The 17,707-nt window shown below is 36.2% G+C and overlaps 1 protein-coding gene across 5 annotated transcripts; it reads right to left on the bottom strand.

Annotated features, from left to right (window-relative positions):
* Positions 1-384: 384 nt before the first annotated feature.
* Positions 385-13,034, bottom strand: LOC129267592 (adenosine deaminase AGSA-like). 5 transcript variants are annotated; one of them, XM_064104883.1, is made up of 10 exons: positions 12,807-12,927; positions 11,982-12,057; positions 9,781-10,112; positions 8,889-9,117; positions 8,208-8,418; positions 7,761-7,891; positions 6,800-7,002; positions 3,899-4,056; positions 3,080-3,282; positions 385-2,311 (listed from the first exon to the last, which is right to left on the bottom strand). In XM_064104883.1, the coding sequence occupies exons 1-10, from the start codon at positions 12,826-12,828 to the stop codon at positions 2,161-2,163; spliced, it is 1,716 nt and encodes a 571-aa protein (XP_063960953.1). In that variant the 5' UTR covers positions 12,829-12,927; the 3' UTR covers positions 385-2,160. The 5 variants fall into 5 exon arrangements, with proteins under 5 accessions (XP_063960953.1, XP_063960956.1, XP_063960955.1 ...); XM_064104886.1 differs by lacking the exon at positions 11,982-12,057 and having other exon boundaries at positions 12,807-13,034; XM_064104885.1 differs by lacking the exon at positions 11,982-12,057 and having other exon boundaries at positions 12,826-13,016.
* Between the last annotated feature and the right edge of the window lie 4,673 nt (positions 13,035-17,707).

Raw genomic sequence — 17,707 nt, 5'->3', positions numbered from 1 at the left:
TATATATGTTACTGCCTACCATTCTTTTATCTAGCTATTGTTTTTCATTATGATTCTTTGAAACTGCATTGTGACGAGATACACCAGAAATACTACACCACAATACAACACAAATATTATGTTAATTTTTTTTTCTTATTATGTATAATTTCGTTGTTTCTTTGCATCATCATTTATGTACCATGTAGCTAAGGATAAATGTTCTGGCTTCGATTACTCTAATACCTGAAAATTTTGAACATAGACCTATATAAACATTTGAGTGAAGTCTGGAGGCCCCACATGATGCCTAGTGAGACCATTGCGGTTCACCATTTGTAACAAGTCTTAGCCAATATACTTTCATATGTGTTTTTGTTTCTTCTGATTTTGATTTGTTATTTTCATGAAATTTAATCATGTCATATACTTACGAATTAAAAAAATATATATATTTAGCCTGGAGAATATCTAGTCAGAAGCTTTGAACATGATGATATTGCTTTACTTTAGATAAATCTAAAATGTTAATGATGTATATACTATATGACCGCATTTTTAACTTATAATTTTCAATGCTCGTTAGTCTATACCGTTTATGTTTGCGATTTCAATATGTTTAGGAAAAGAATAAGTATAATGAACTCAGTGTAGAACTTACTAAGAAGTCTGTATCATAATCATGATCTGGCTTTGATTAACTTGAACCTCTTGAAATGTGTACCTATTGTTTTATTCTGATTGTGACCAAATAATGAGAGTATCTGTGAAGTGTAAGTAGCCACGTTAGGAACTTTTTGCTTCTTTTGTATTTGGTTCGCGATTTTCATGCAATTAGCTGTATAATGACTTGCAATTAGTGAACATAGGATAACCTTAATGTCTTTATGATTATAAAGTATGAATATGTTACCATTATCATCGCAAACACAATGCATATACATTTAGCCTGTTTCATATTCTTCTTCTGGCAAAGCTTCAAATATAACTGTATGACTGCTTACCATGCTTTATAATGTTAATTGTACTAGGTTTTTATATAACTTTCAATTTTATATACAAAATATAAGCATGGTGCTGCATTTCGACGTATTGCTATTGTAACACAAGACGGAATACAATGTAAAAACAGATAAACAACACAATGCAACTTTGATTTGCATTCCTGGTTTTCCTGATTAATTTATTGTCATGATTGCAAAAAAAAAGAAGATATAATTCATATCACATGTCAATGCATTCTAGAAAGATTAAGCCTGAAGAACTTATATTAAGTAGATATAGATTGACCGTATTTTTAACGTATAGTTTTAAATCCTTGTTAGTCCTTAACCTAGTATGTTACCATTTATGATAAGAATAGGATAAAACCAATGTACTTATTGTATAACTTACTTAAAAGCTTGTAGCATGTGATCTTGCTTTGATTAAATCCAATATCTTAATGGCTTAATCATAGAAGCATTAATCAATACACTGCAATGTTAAGAATAAAAAAAATAAATTCCACTGCAATCAATGGCTTCGATCTTTCATTACATTTGCTATTGTGAGGATGAGAGAAGGAGGAAGAAGAGTCGTAGCTGAGTAGGATAGGCACCTGAAGATAAGAATGATACACATAATAAACGGTGTTTTTAAATAAAATTATTTATTTAGCATAGATTAAGATTTGGGCTTCTACATAATTTATTTATTTGTCTGCATTTCTTTGGATTTTTAAAGTGCAGTCACTATCAATTACCTTCAACCTCTATCAGACAACCCTAACGGGGCACAGTTGAACAAATGGTTAAGTTCAAACACAACGACATGAAAACAAACCTTTCAATCTAAGCACAAACAGACATGAGATTTGCGTTTCATCATAATTAACTGCATTTACGCCAACACATCGTGCCATAATCCCGGAGTTTAAATTTGAAACGTAAATATGAATCACGTTGATCTAATAATGGTCATAAACATTTGTCCCCCAACAACTGTCAGCGTTGACTGAACGACTGGTTGATTGGCTGCTGAAGCACTGACCTCTGAAGCTGATTGCTACGATAGCAACTTTCAGGAAAGATAAACATTCAAATGTTTGTGGTCATAAATCTCATGAAACCGTCCCCGGATTTTCATACAAATAAAGACTAAAATGATAGACAATAAATTATCTATTGCTACTATCTTCGATCAGCCATTTGATTTCATGACATTGTTTTGTTCATCAATAGGACTTCTTCTAATGATGTACATTGCGATCATCTCGGTGATAAAGCTGTCCCATTTGGCCTGCCATAAACTCAAAGCTGCTGATTTCTCTGCTTGGGTCATTGCACTATATCTGTAGAAAGGAAACAAAAAGTGATAGAAAGGATAAAATATACCTCCTTCTGGCATCCAATATTCTTTTAAACCGCAAAGTGCTTATTCCTCTGTGAACAAATCACATTTAGGAGAATTCATGTGACATGTTTTGTATTTTTTTAATTAAAGAAGATGATGACGACCACGAAGATGAGGAGGGAGAGGAGGAGTAGGAGGAGGATGAAGAAGATGATGATGATGTTAAAGGTGATGATGTTGATGATGGTGATAAAGATGACGATAGAAATAGAATAAAGCTGATGAAAGACAACCATATACTACTGCTTTACTTGTACTACTACTACTACTTTTACTACTACCACCACTACTACTACTACTACTACTGTTTATATTACAACTACCCTTTCTCCTTCTTCTACTACTACTACTGCTGCTGCTACTACTACTACTACTACCATCACCTCTACTCCTACTACTCCTACTCCTACTCCTCCTCCTCCTACTACTACTACTACTACTACTATTACTCCTACTACTACTTCTCCTACTACTACTACTACTACTACTACTACTACTACTGCTACTACTCCTCCTACTACTACTACTCCTACTACTACTACTACTACTACTACTACTACTACTACCACTACTACTACCACTACTATTCCTATTACTATTACTATTACTACTACTACTACTACTACTACTACTACTACTACTCCTACTACTACCACTACTACTACTACTACTACTACTACAATTACTAGTTATAAATGACATTTACTTAATGGTGTTCATGGCGAGCTGTTTAAGAAGGGTTAAACCAGTGCTCTCTCCAGACATAGCCATGAAAGCCATGTAGTAGTCGTGTGAAAGGGGTAAAGCCTCCCAAACGATGGGGTCATCGGAGCTGACGACCACCGGGTAATCGTCAGCGATGAGGCTGGCTCCAACGTGGTCTCGTAGGTCGTGTACGAGATGGAGAATCTAAGTAAAGTTTTTAAAAATGATAGAAAATCGTTATAATGTGAAAATAAGGAATCACTATACCAACAGACAATGAAAATCTTTAAAAATCACATTGATATGACTCAAATGTTTTGCAAAGAGAAGGGGGGCACTGGCGTGGGTATATGGATTGGACTTGTGGCAACCCCCCCCCCCCCCCCAAAAAAAAAAAAAAAAAAAAAAAAAAAAAAAAAAAAACATTAACCACAATAAAGATTGCACAACAAATGAAAATAAAACAGGACCAAAAAATGCGAAAACGGTCAAAAGTCATATCACTTTCTTTTATTATCAATGTCAAAATCTAGAAAAAAAAATGTTAAACGCCAAAATTTATCCCCATTGGCATGCTGGGCCCTTAATTTTTCCCCTATTTAGACATCACAAAGAATGGACAAAAGTCTCTGAGAGAGCTTTTGAAAACACGATGAAAGACAGAGGATGGCGGATATGATTTATGATCTGCGCATGCTCTGTTCCTAAATTAGGCATCGCACTATCATGAATCCCGAGGTCCCATCAGCGTCTGACCTGTTTTCGCAAGCTGTCTTCACCTAAAACAAATTTTCCAACTTTATGAGGATCTCTTCCATACCTGATTCGATATGGGATTGAGCTCAATCGCGATACCCTTCGACTTGATCGTTTCCATGACGACAGGATGTTTATTGATGGCGTATCCATGCCCAATGCGAGAGGTGTTAAGAAGGACTGCATCAATTAGATTCCTATCAACGAATTCTCCTTCCCAATCTATGATAAAGTATGATAAATGGTATCTTGTAATGAAATGGCCCGTGTTCTATAAATTCCGGTTCAACTTAAACCATGGTCTAAAGATTTGGTTTAACTATGGGTGGCCAAATGTGACATGTGTCTCTAGGTTTAGATGACCAAATTATAGAAATTCTTTAGAAATTACTTTTGAAATGAAAAATACGATAGTGTTTACCACCAAAACACGGAAGGATCCCAATAAACAAAATCAAAATTACAGTGTACAAGAATAATTTTTATGTACTTTTTGCTTCCCTATATTTCAACTTAGACTCTTAGTAGATTATGGATTACGTTAAGCCGGAGTTAAAAGTAGCTATCTTTGCTTTAGTCACCATTTCCGGAGAGAATTTTAATTGAATAAATCAAAAAATGTCGAAATTTACCAATATATCGTTCAAAATACAGAATTTCGAATGGCCTGGAAAGTAGCGAGAAAACATACAGGTCCAGTAAATGCATTCATTAGAAATTTTTCATCTATAGTATCTAGAGGTATAACTAAAACATTAAGACCAATAGGCTACAAACAAAATGAATATAATTTTCCACACTGAAATAGAAATATTGTGAAGGAGATAAATTTTCCCTTTGAAATTTTGATGGATATTGTTCTGGGTGTTAGAATTATAAGGAATGGAAAAAATGAAATGAACTAATCTTTGAAATAGAAGTTTAACATGTCGGAAAGTAATAAAATGTTGAGAATATATTTGATGAATGATTGATTGATTGCCCATACAGATTGCCCATACGAGATGGTTAAGCAAAACTTAAAATACACACACACACACACAATGACACACAGGATACCATTTTCTCCCCACCCACTGTTTATCATTGAATTCAATTGAATTGAATTGGTTCGGTTTATTGAAAAAAAAAATCAAACAGGCAGCTCGCAGGCTGAAAATGTTCAATTTACAAGCAAAAACAGAGATAGTATAATCATACAATGGTGAGAGATAAAACATAAATTGAATTAACTTTGATAAAATGCCAAATGCAATTGATAGAAATGACAATAAATTGATTTTCTACTATTGTGTTTGAGATCAAAATACAGAAACAAACAAATAGGGCTAAATGAACAACAATTAACAAAATAAAAAAATTAGTGATGTAGTTGAAGCAAAGGTCAAGTGATTGAAATTTAAATAAAGTAAATCTGTTGTGTAGATAAAGACAGAATTAATGTTATTTCAAGTTGAAATGATATGAAAAGAAACAGTAAATTTCAGTGCGCATAACCTCAAACACCCACACATGAACACATAGTCCTAACCTATTCCCCCCACACAACCTTACTCACTTACCCACACGCACACCCACTTTTTTTTCCACAAACGCACCCCACACACATGCACTCGAATTGTGTGTGTGTGTGTGTGTGTGTGTGTTTGTGGAATATCATAGGATGTCATCCTCAGATATTCCACAAACACACATACTCACACCCCACCCACACACTGACTTCCATCGTGTGGGGAAGTAATAAGGGGTTTAAGTAAGCATGGTGTGTGAGTGGTGTGGATGAAGATAGTGGTGTGTGATAGTGATTCGAAGGGTATGGGTTTGTGTACATCTGTGGGTGTTAGGATTTGTGTTCGATCATGTGTAAGGGCGTGAAGGCTTGTGTGTGTGATGGTGAGTCTAAAGGTGTGTGTGTTTGTGTGGGTTAGGATGAGTATGCCAGGGGGCGGATCCAGGATTTTCCAAAAGGGGGGCAAACTTTTCGGAGGAAAAATTTGACAAGCCAAAAAAAAAATGGTCTTCAATTTCAAAAGAGGGCGCACACCTAGGTTTCAATGGCATTTTTACATTATAAATTTTAAATTTGCTTCTCAAAAGGGGGGAACGTGCCCTCTGTGCCCCCCCCCCCCCCCCTAGATGCGCGCCTGGAGTATGCTTTCATGTGTCAGAATTTTTAATTGGACGGAAAGTGAGGGCGTGTTTGGATACGTGCATGCTCATGTGTGGGGTCGTGACACAACTTGTGAGAGTCAGCGTGAATATTATGAAGATGAGTGGGTGTGGGTTAAAGCTGGGTGACTTTTAACATGTTTTCGAGGTGTCAGTGTGTGAGTGAGTGTGTAGTTGACTGTGGGTAAAGATGAGTTTGTTAGCATGGTTAGTGAGTGTATTTGATTAGTGTGCGTTCACAATGAGTGAGGATTAATTTTTGACAGGGTTAATGAAGATGAGGGAGCGAAATTGTGAGGTGTGAGGTTCTGTTACGTGTCAGACAATTGTGTGCTCATATGTGGGGTCGGGGGTGTGGGTTAAATGGTGGGTGTGTAATTGCGTGAGGATAAAGATAATGGTGTACTGTGGTGGTTGGTTAAGGTACGTGTGGGTATGTACTGGAATTGTATGTGTGTATGTGTTTATGTGCGATGGTGTTAGGATAAATGTGTGGGCACGACAATGCACGAGGTGGATGAGAATATGTGATGGTCGGTTTGAGGGTGTGGGTTTATGGGTGTGAGAGTTTTCGATTATGCAGGCCCTATGGGGTGTGAGAGCGTGAGTCCAATTGTGACTATAAGAGTGTGTAAAATGCCATTGCAAGCGAAAATATGCAGTTTGTATATATCTTCATAATTGTTTTAAATTATGTATTTTTATGTTTGAATAAAATAAAATTTTAATTGAATTTGAATTGAAAGCTCTTTTCATTTGCAATATAACCATAATACTATAATAACCCTTGCGATACCTGTTTCTCCAGCATGAAAAAAGAAGGGTAGATCCACTCCAAGCTGTGACGGGGTTAGAAGCTCATTGATGTAAGCTATCAAAGGTCCTCCGCTGTCTTCCTCTCCTACTAGATCATATCCCGCAAAGAATTCTGGGTACTTCTTCCGGAAGTCCATTGCGAGATTAAGTTGATCTCCGACTAGAGTTCTGTTGATAGGGTATCTGGAAGTAAGAAATAAAAAATAGAGTTTGAATACAAAATAATTCAAATCAACTTGTTACATGAGAGGGAAAAATGATTCACACTTTGCAATGAACAGCATATATGCCCTTTTAAAGTTAAAAAATAGAAATGAAAAATAGCAATGGCCAGTGATACTCTCTACAAACTTACTTTCATTATTATGATTGTTCAAAGTGTGATGCGCCATGTTTGAAGTGAAATCAGAATTCTAAATTTCAAATGTTAAGTAAATATTTTTTTGTGTTAATCGGAGAAGGTTGGGATGTTGTCTCAAAGTACGTTACCCCCATGATATTTTCACCCTCTCCTTTTTTCTTTCTCTATCACACTCCATCCCCCCCCCCCCTCCTTCCACCCATTCTCTCTTTGTCGTTCTCTTTTGCCATCTTTACCAAAACTTCAAACGTCCTCACCTAAGGTAACCACAAAAACGTTCAATTCAAATTTTGAAAAAATACGTAATTAAAACTTTCACATCTCACTCGCATACTTCCTCAAATGTTTTACATTTCTTGCAATGTTTTGGTGAAATCCTGTACAGCTAAGTAATCGGTGTTTCAACTAAGTATCTTCATATTGAAATTAACACTACAGTCACACAATCGAAAGCAACCCCAAAACGACCGAAAATAGCCATTCGAAATAATGTAATAGCTTAATCAGTAAATAAACGGTTTCATTGGTGTGAGCGCAGGATAAGGGGCTGATTGCTATTATTAAAGCTTGATTAACCTACCTAAGTGAAGAAAGTATGATTTTTCCTCCCAAAAAGTCATCTGGATACTGGTTCTTGAAATCCTGTAGTACCCTAATGTATTCCTGGAGAGTGTGTTCCTGTGTGGAAATCGAGCCATCCAGATCTTGAAGCTGAAAGAAAAATAGCCAGAGTGTAGGTTTATCCTTGCTACAAAGAATAAAATGTCCCACAGCTTTAGTGTATACCACGGTATGTTTATAATGTGGAGTACAATCTGAAAAATCTCTCTTACATATTACTTCTAGACTATTCACAGTTCCATATTTCACTACTTTCCTTGAGAAATATAATGAATTCGAAAGAAAAAAAAACATAGCTGCATTTGAATATTTTTACTTCTCGAAATATTCTTATTTATTTATTTATGAACATAATATGATGATTATATAGTGTTATATAGTGTATTTCAATGTAATGCATTATTACCGGATATAAGAGGGTTCGGATCTCGACGTATTGAACATTGTCCCGGATCATCCGTTCCAGACTGTGCCACATAAATAACCGAAAAGCCGAAGTTGTGAAGAAGAGTTCGGTTAGGGAGTGTAGAGCACTACTGAACCCCATCCAAGCCATTGTAATATTGGGATAGGCTGCGTCGGGATTTTGAGCAGCCATTGTGATGTTGTGATGTAACCTGCATTGAAACAATTTCTTGAAAACATAAAATGAAAAAAAAAAAACACATACATACATTTATAGAAGGTTTGTTATATTTTATCAGCCTTATCGTAAGAATACTACCAACTTAAATGACTTTTAATTCAATTGAGTCATTCCTTGACCCGATCAACATATTAAAATATGTTGATCGGGCCAAGGAATGACTAAAGACCTACAATGGCATGCCCTCTGAATTTTGAAATTATTAAAATAAGTACATTTTAAGAAGGCGGATAAATAGCTGAAATTCCTTCGACAAATTAAATGATTTTGGATATCGTTCCCTTCGTCAGACGTAGGAATTGATATATTGAAGAGAATAACAATCTACCGTTGCGCTTCTTTAGTTTATTTGTTGCCGGAACAATAAATGTCCGATCTGACAACTTTTCGGACAAAAATATTAATGACACGCTCCCCTCAAAGGTCCGTTCTTCTACTCACATTTGATCGAAAAGTTCGGCACCCATCTGCGCACGCGCGCTGGCAACAGACATCCACTCTGTGACGCAATCTGGCGGGCTCTGAGACGGGGGCGTGGCCGAAAAGTTGAAGTGCAGGGACGAATAGTAATCGTCGGTAACACAGTAGTATAGGTGCGGAAGGTATGTGATGTTTTGTACCACCCAGCTAGCATTGGCCATGGAAATTTCGTGGATATGGAGAATACCACCTGCACATTAATATTAACCAAAATAACTTGTTGAAAATCAGCCGTGAAAAAGCGAACAATTGTTGAGGTAGAAATTTTCATTTCTGTTATCCATATATTGCTTTGTCCTTACTTTGCAAGAAGAAGAATAAATTCAATCAATCAATCAATCAATCAATCAATATGATTGTATCAGCAGTTAATTTTACAAGTTGATAAAGCGTTCTTCTTCCATCTAATTGTTCAAAATGATATGCCAATAACTCAGGTCTTATTTATTTATTAATTTATTCATGTTTTATTTATAACAAATGATAAAATAAGGTGGAGGGTAGTTCGGTTCAGTTATAAAACTGCTTAACAACGAAGCCCTCCCAATTTACAAACAGAAATGGCACTTAATTAATTGAAAATTATATAAATGAATGATAGAAAAGAGACTATTTCGTAAAATACATTGCTTAATTGTATCATATACTTGAAGATAATTATAGGCGTATACCCCTAGCATCACATACATCTTTCACCCGCCACCGCCCCCTCCCCCCTCGATCTCCTATCACCCTTTCTTTCTCTTTCCCTCTCTGTGCAAAATATCTTTTAACAAACAAATAAAACCAAGAAATATAGATAATGGATATATTTTCGGATGCTGCTGAAATTCAAGTTCCTTTGATCACTAACCTTTCGGCATTCGTCTGATGATTTGGAAGACCGTGCTGTTCTCAACAAGGGGTTTTCCCTTTAAAAAGTTCACGGCTGGTGGAAACGTTGTTTTGAAACCTCGTGAGACCTCGCCTTTCTTGGCACTCAGTAGATAATCATTCAGCCTCTTTTCTTTCTCGTTAAGCACGATACTTGAACCAACGACGACACCGGCTTCCTGCTTTAAGAACTCATTTCTCTTGGTCATGTAGGTCGAGTTGGTCTCGCGATACATGGGATGGCTATGCACTTTCGCTGCCCCACATAGCAGCAAGATAATGAGAAGCATCTCGCCATTCATGTTGATGATTCTAATAGTAAGACAAGACACAGAACAGTGTCGATTCATTTTGGCTACTAACTTTCGATTGTATTGTATAGAATTCTATACCATAGAATTAGAAAGGGCGTTGTGATGTCTGCTTGATGGGGATGTTACAAATTTGATGCCGAGGTTCGAGGTTCAATCCTTGGTTGTGGCCTTCCAATGATCAATGACGCCAAAGGTCGGCCTAGATGTAATCACATACAATATACACATACAATATAACACTTATTGATGTATAGGCATATAAATACCTTTCTGGTGTAAGTCAAAAACCAAATAGGTGGTGTTTTAACACTTCACTGGTATGGTCATGTAGATTCCGCTCTGGTGTTCCCGGAGTTTTTGCAGTGTATCACGTTATATCGAATGACACGCCACCATCGTAAAGTTTAATTTGTCGTCGCGTCGTTGGTGCGCGACTCTTTCTACTACATGCCCCAAACGTGTTGGGAAAAAAATGATTGAAAAATCAATCCACACTCTCACCCTCCGGTACTGTAACCGTCAATTTTGCTCTATTTACGCTATTTACCGTTTACGACATAAAATGCACGGAAATTTATCCTTCTTCATTGTTATCATGCCTGTCTGTACAATTTATTGATTTTAATTATCTTTAATTACGTTGAAGTGATATGGGTGTGAATGATTTGGTTTCACTTTTATTCTCACTTAGTTACTCACTATATAAATAACTTCATGTTTCTATAGTGTTTGTCCGCAACGAATAATTGGAATGCAGAATAATTATAAACAGGGGCGGATCCACGATTTTCCAAGGGGGGGCACACTTGAGTTAAAACGGCATATTTACATTACAAATTTTTATTATGGCTCTCAAGGGGGGGGGGTGCACGAGCCGGCTGTGCCTCCCCCTGGATCCGCCAAATATAAAAATTACAAATTACTGATCACCGGATTAGATTTGCTCATTAGAAATGGAAGAACATCATTAGGGTTGGGGCGGGGCTTCGTCTCTTTACACAGAAAAGATATGACCGTAATCCTCATCATTTAAAGTGGTTAACATGGTTAAGGCAGAATATTTCTTGGTCCTTAATTTAAAGTTTTGAGAGATTTTTCCAAATTTCCTTGTACTTGAAATCGTTCGTATATAGGCCTACTCTGAAGGCAAGCAAATTTTGACCCCCTCTCCTACTTCCCTTTCCTATATTATGCCCGTGAAAGATAATGTTTTTCAGTGCGAAAAAAAGTATATCACCTGAAATACGAAGAGGCACAGAGACCTAATAAAAAAGAACCTGCCAGAAAAAATTGTCCCACGTCAGCTTAGTGTAAAAACACTGTGACAATGTCTTCAAAGTATTTGAAAATGTGAAAATACTGTTTCCCAATACTATGAAAATTGGCAAAATTTCCATAGTCGATACATTGCAAGCACAAGTACTCTCAACGTTGCTACAATATATTGCACTGTGATTAACACAGTGCACTGTTTTTTCCTGCAGGGAATAGGGGATTTTTCTTACGCTGAAAGTCTGCGTTTTAGAGCACTCAATTGGTTTGTTTTACACGGTTTAATTGTCCCTTCTTTCTTCTTTCATTTCCCTTCATTACTATTCTTTCTATTTTTGTTATTGGCACAAGCCCTTGAAAATATACTTGGCGGTAACCCCCCCCCCCCCCCGGCCACCCGCCTCCCCCTGCATCACTTCCTGACTATAAACCAAAAATGTAATAGACTATACATCGGCGTCGATTCGACAGACCATGGGTTTATTTAGTCAGACTACGCATCATGAACATTCATCTGATTATGATACTCTCCTTTGTGACATTCATGGGTGCATGAGGACACTAATTTCTAAAAAAAAAATCGTATTTAGCTTACCTTTTAAAAGAAAATTTCTTGAAGAAGTCCTCAACAGTTGAGTAGTTTCCAGCGTTTTGAAAGCGTTCTACAGGAACTATAAATACAAATCATGAGCAGTATTGAATATCTCACGCAATGATGCACAAAGAGGGAGCACTATTAATCAAGTGTGTTATGGTTTTCTTTCTTAACAAACAATAAGAGTCAAAGGTCTTCGACATTCATGTTCTTGATATAGCCATATGATCCGTGTAACTTATCTGCGCCATGTGAGTCTCGAAATAATAAACACTTAAGTTATGAACAACAATATGAGGAAGGTGGTTGAAAACACTGATACGTGTGAGTCAACATATAGGCCTATTTAACCCATTGGACCCATTTCATGCGCAATATATATTACAGGGATTTAAAATGAATAAAATTGTACTGTAATTAGGGATCAATTGATTTCTGGATTATTTAGTTTGAATCCTGAAAAATATATTTAAATCTCGACGGATTCGAAATCAGATCCTAAATTTGAGACTAGAAAAATGAATATTTAGGAGTAAAACTAGGGGTAAAACTAAATCCATAATTCTATTGGTTCCTAACTACAGTCTACATGGATTTATTCACAGTCCCGGCAATTGAGAGTGCAGTTGCTTATACCTGCCTCATTCCAAGGAAAAAATGGCTCGAAATAATTTGTTAATGCTTGTCAGATATATGTCCGGCATAACACCAAGTGACAAATCATGCATTGCATCTAGATGCAGCTGGTTGAGCTGGCGATAATAAGTAGGGAGCTTTACTAATAATACTGATCACGTTGTATTTGTACAAATACCGGTCACTTACCTAACAAACTAGTGCTAACCATGAAATTTACACCTATAAATATGTTTCCTCCGTAACTGTTAGGTATGAATTGATAACCTATTAGGACACAATCTATATTCGCGTGACTAATGTCAAGATCCGTAATGTGATACACTTGAATAGCAAGGGTTGAGAGAGAAGTGATTGGACTTTGGAAGGAGGCCAATTGTTTGGAAATATTATAATTCTATGATATAATACAGGCGTGCATGTTATAGCATGTATGTTAACAAAACGGAGTCGTAAATGCCTGAAACCAGAAGCTCCAGCTATATAGTGGGTAGCGTTCAACGATGTGATATTTTTGTTTGCATTTGAATAGTAAAAGGTTGTGTAGGTTGACGTCAACTTTTCTTTCGGAGGAGTTGAAGCACAATTAATGCACGACGCCATGGGCGTAAATTCTGGGGGATGGGGGATACATCCCTCCACTTTTCGGAGAGGTGGGATGGCATGTACTTTTATCATAAACGAGGTAAAACATCCTTTAAATACAATTTCGTGTATATGGGAGGGGTCTTCTGAATTCTAAGTTATTGATGACATTGCTCAAATCAATGCCGTTAATGAAAACATTCATCTTTACCATTTTATCCATTTATAGGGGACTTTAAAGCACATTAATTAACACAACAATGTAATAAATATTTGATAAATGAATTTTGCTCAAAATTTGGAACGTTGCATCATCTCCCAATATAATCTTAAAGATTAATTCGAAATATTTCATATTTATCAATGTGATATTTCCACGTTTTTTTAAGTTTATATTGTGGCCTGTGATGGCCTATGATCATTTCATATGGCACTCTTATTTATAGTATGATAATCCTATTTTTTTCTTTCTCATCTCAACTTTGACCAGTGAGCAAACGAGTTTTCATTGAACAAAACTCGACTATTTAAATCCCTATTTGCTCTTTTTATGTATTGCTTGATCCTATCCTTCGAAAGTTTACGTTATTGATAATATACCCTTATCATCCTTTGTATTTAATGCATATTATTTTAAACGACTGAATCAACTTTTTTAAGGCTTGCTATAACTTCGCTAACCGCAACAATTTCTCCCATAATTCCCTTGAAAGACGATTTGATAGTCATTCCTTTTCTCTTTCTTGCACTATGGAAATTTTGCTAGCTCGCTTCGCTCGCTCGCGTTTGGATACTAACTGTAATCCAGTAGATTACGTACCAAGAAATCCATTACAATATAACCATCATTGTGATAGTCCTAGAAGTGAAGGATGGTAGTATTATGCACACAGTTATATACCCCTGTACATATATCATGCATATAGCCCGTGATATGGTAATTACACACCACTTGAAAGAGGTTTTTGGGCAACATTCTTTCTTCCACCTACTGAAATAATTGCTCGCTCGCTTCGCCCCCTCGCATTTGGATATTAACTGTAGTTCAGTAGTTTACAACACAACAAATTCATTATTATAGCCATTAAAAAAATCCTTAGATGCCTTTAACTGAAAGATAAAAGGATTATGTACACGGTTTACGGTTATATACTCCCCTAAACATAGCCTTAGGTGTGGGGGTGTTCCCCATTTTTTTCATTTTCAGGTCAATATATTGCTTTCATCCTCCCCCCCCCCCCACTGCTCGGACCGGTATACGCCAGTGCATGACGCCATTTTTAGAGTTTCAAGTACGGTCGTTCTTGTTTTTCCTCATCTGTATCCCCAGCCCCCCCCCCCCCCCCCCGTGAAAATGCCTCTCCATCATTCTTGCTCTGTTCCCTCTCTCCCCAAGCTTTCTTTCTCTCTCCTCTCCATCCCTTCCCCCACATAGGAGTGGCGCCAATGTATTCTGAAGGGGGAGGGGGCAAGATTACCTAAATATGACGTCATCGTTGCTTCAGCTGAATGGCTGGGTTATAAATTATGTAGTATCATGACCATTACGTATTAATGACTGTTCTCCTTTCTTTCTGCTTTCCATCCTTTCTCCTATTTATTCACTTCTTATGTATCTTATTTCATCAGTTTTTTATCCTATATCTTCACTTTTTATGTATCCTATTTCTTCACCACTTCTTATATATCATATGTCTTCACTTCTTTGTATCCTATTTCTGCACCACTTCTTATTCATCATATTTCTTCACTTTTTATGTATCCTACACTGCAAAAACTCCGCTGGTGATTTAACACCAGCCCGGAATCTATATATGCCCACACCAGAGAAGGTGTTTTGATACTAATTGGTGTTGTATAAACACTTATCTGGCGTTAGACCAAAACGAAACTGGTGTTTTAGTTTTTTTTAATTTCTCTGGTGTGGACATATATAGATTCCGGGCTGGTGTTGATCAACACCAGAGTTTTTGCAGTGTAATTCTTCACTTCTTATGTATCCTATTTCTTCACCACTTCTTATGTATCCTATTTCTTCACCACTTCTTATGTATCCTATTTCTTTACTTCTTATGCATCCTATTTCTTCACTTCTTATGTATCATATTTCTTCACCACTTCTTATGTATCCTATTTCTTCACCATTTATGTATCCCATTTCCTCACTTATGTATCATATTTCCCTCACTTCTTATGTATCCTATTTTCTCACTTCTTATATATCCTATTTCTTCACTTCTTATGTATCCTATTTCTTCACTTCTTATCTATCAATTTCTTCACTTATATGGTTCCTATTTCTTCACTTCTTATGTATCCTATTTCTTCACTTCTTTGTATCCTATCTCTTCACCACTTCTTATGTATCCTATTTTTTCATTTCTTATGTATCCTATTTATTCACTTCTTATGTATCAATTTCTTCACTTATATGTATCTTTTTATGCATCCATTTCTTCAGTTCTTATAATAATAATATAGGGTATTTATATTGCGCACATATCCACCTTGTTAGGTGCTCAAGGCGCTCCTATATTACCCGGCTAAGCTAGGCGTTCATTGCGCACACAGCTTTTTAAGGAAGTACTTATGCATCAATTTCTTCACCACTTGTTATGTATCCTTCTTCCTCACTTATTATGTACCCTATTTCTTCACCACTTCTTATGTATCCCAATTCTTCACTTTTTATATATCATATTTCATTTCTTATGTATCCTATTTCTTCACCACTTCTTATGTATCCTATTTCTTCACCACTTCTTATGTATCCTATTTCTTCACCACTTCTTATGTGTCCTATTTCTTCCCCATTTCTTATGTATCCTATTTCCTCACTTTTTATGTATCCTAATTCTTCACCATTTATGTATCCCATTTCCTCACTTATGTATCCCATTTCTTCACCACTTCTTATGTATCCTATTTCTTCACTTCTTATGTATCCTATTTCTTCAATTCTTATGTAACCTTTTTATTCACTTCTCATGTATCCATTTTTTCACTTCTTATGTATCCTATTTCCTCAGTTCTTATGTATCCTATTTCTTCACCACTTCTTATGTATCCTATTTCTTCACCACTTCTTATGTATCATATTTCTTCACTTCTTATATGTCCTATTTCTTCACGACTTCTTATACAGTGCGTATCAAAAAAAAGTTTACACTTAGAAAAAATCTTATAAAATTATACATTTGTAATATCCTGAAGGTTTTTCCACTTTTTAACATTGGTACAGATCCATTCAAGCAAATGATGATAAAACTGTCGGGAAATATTTCCGCTTGAGTGAGCACCACTTACTTTTGAAAAGTGAGTAAAAAATGATTTGCGCAGAACTTTGAAATAGTTATGCGAATAAAAGTAGACCTGAATCATGAAGAACACGTGGAATTTAGCTAGTAAATTGATTTGAAGATATCTTTTACCTTTTTTAACTTGTTTCCTTGCCCAAAACACTTCAAAATGTGCATTGCGCCCCACCCCACTCCCCCACACACCGAGGCCACTGTGACGTTATTTGCTTTACACTGAGCTGTGATTTACATGAAATGGTTTAGGATTGATTTTCATTTTGATAATCATTGTCAAGCTTGGGAAAAGTGTGAAGAAACAACTATTAAATGTAAAATGAAATGTAAACCCACTTTAAACGATAAAAACTTAGTAAAAAAGATGCTGGAGATGTCTGATATAAACTTTTGTTCAGATTCAGTTATTTCCTCAGATCCACCTGACACAAAAAGGATAAAGGTTGTGCTTACTAAGTGTTGAAATTTCAATTTGGGTGGCAAAATTGTTACAAAATGCTTGAATGTATCCGTTTTATTTCAATTGACTAAAAGTGCAAGGGAAAATGTATGAGAAATGTTTCGCAGGGTAAGTTTGATTTCGCCCTTTCCTCTTGACACAGCGTGAAAACAAGCATTTCTGCGCACACAGATTTCTGCGAGCTTTACGAAAATGAACAGTGCTCACTCAAGTGTAACATTCTGTCAAAACTTTTACTTTCATTGGATAGATGAGACCCAAACCCAAATTATATGTGAAACAAGTGGAATGCCTCTGGCCGTCTCACCTGCATCACGCGATTCAATATAGCAGCAGTGCTGATTTTGAAAACTACTATAACTCGCACAAGATGTTCAGTGATACTTGGTTACTCTTATTTCCACGTTTTATGAACTAGACCAATACACTTATAGAGATATGATGGCAATTCAACAAATACCCCCAACGTGGCCAAAGTTCTTTGACCTTACATGACCTTTGACCGTGATCATGTGACCTGAAACTCGCACAGGATGATCAGTGATACTTGATTACTATTATGTCCAAGTTTTATGAACTAGACCAACACACTTTCAAATTTATGGCTGTAATTCAACAAATACCCCAATTTGGCCAAAAATCATTGACCCTAAATGACCTTTGACCTTGATCATGTGACCTGAAACTTGCACAGGATGTTCAGTAATACTTGATTACTATTATGTCCAAGT

Source organism: Lytechinus pictus, chromosome 9, assembly GCF_037042905.1.
Source record: "Lytechinus pictus isolate F3 Inbred chromosome 9, Lp3.0, whole genome shotgun sequence".
Taxonomy (NCBI): domain Eukaryota; kingdom Metazoa; phylum Echinodermata; class Echinoidea; order Temnopleuroida; family Toxopneustidae; genus Lytechinus; species Lytechinus pictus.
This window is presented reverse-complemented; position numbering and strand designations above follow the sequence as displayed.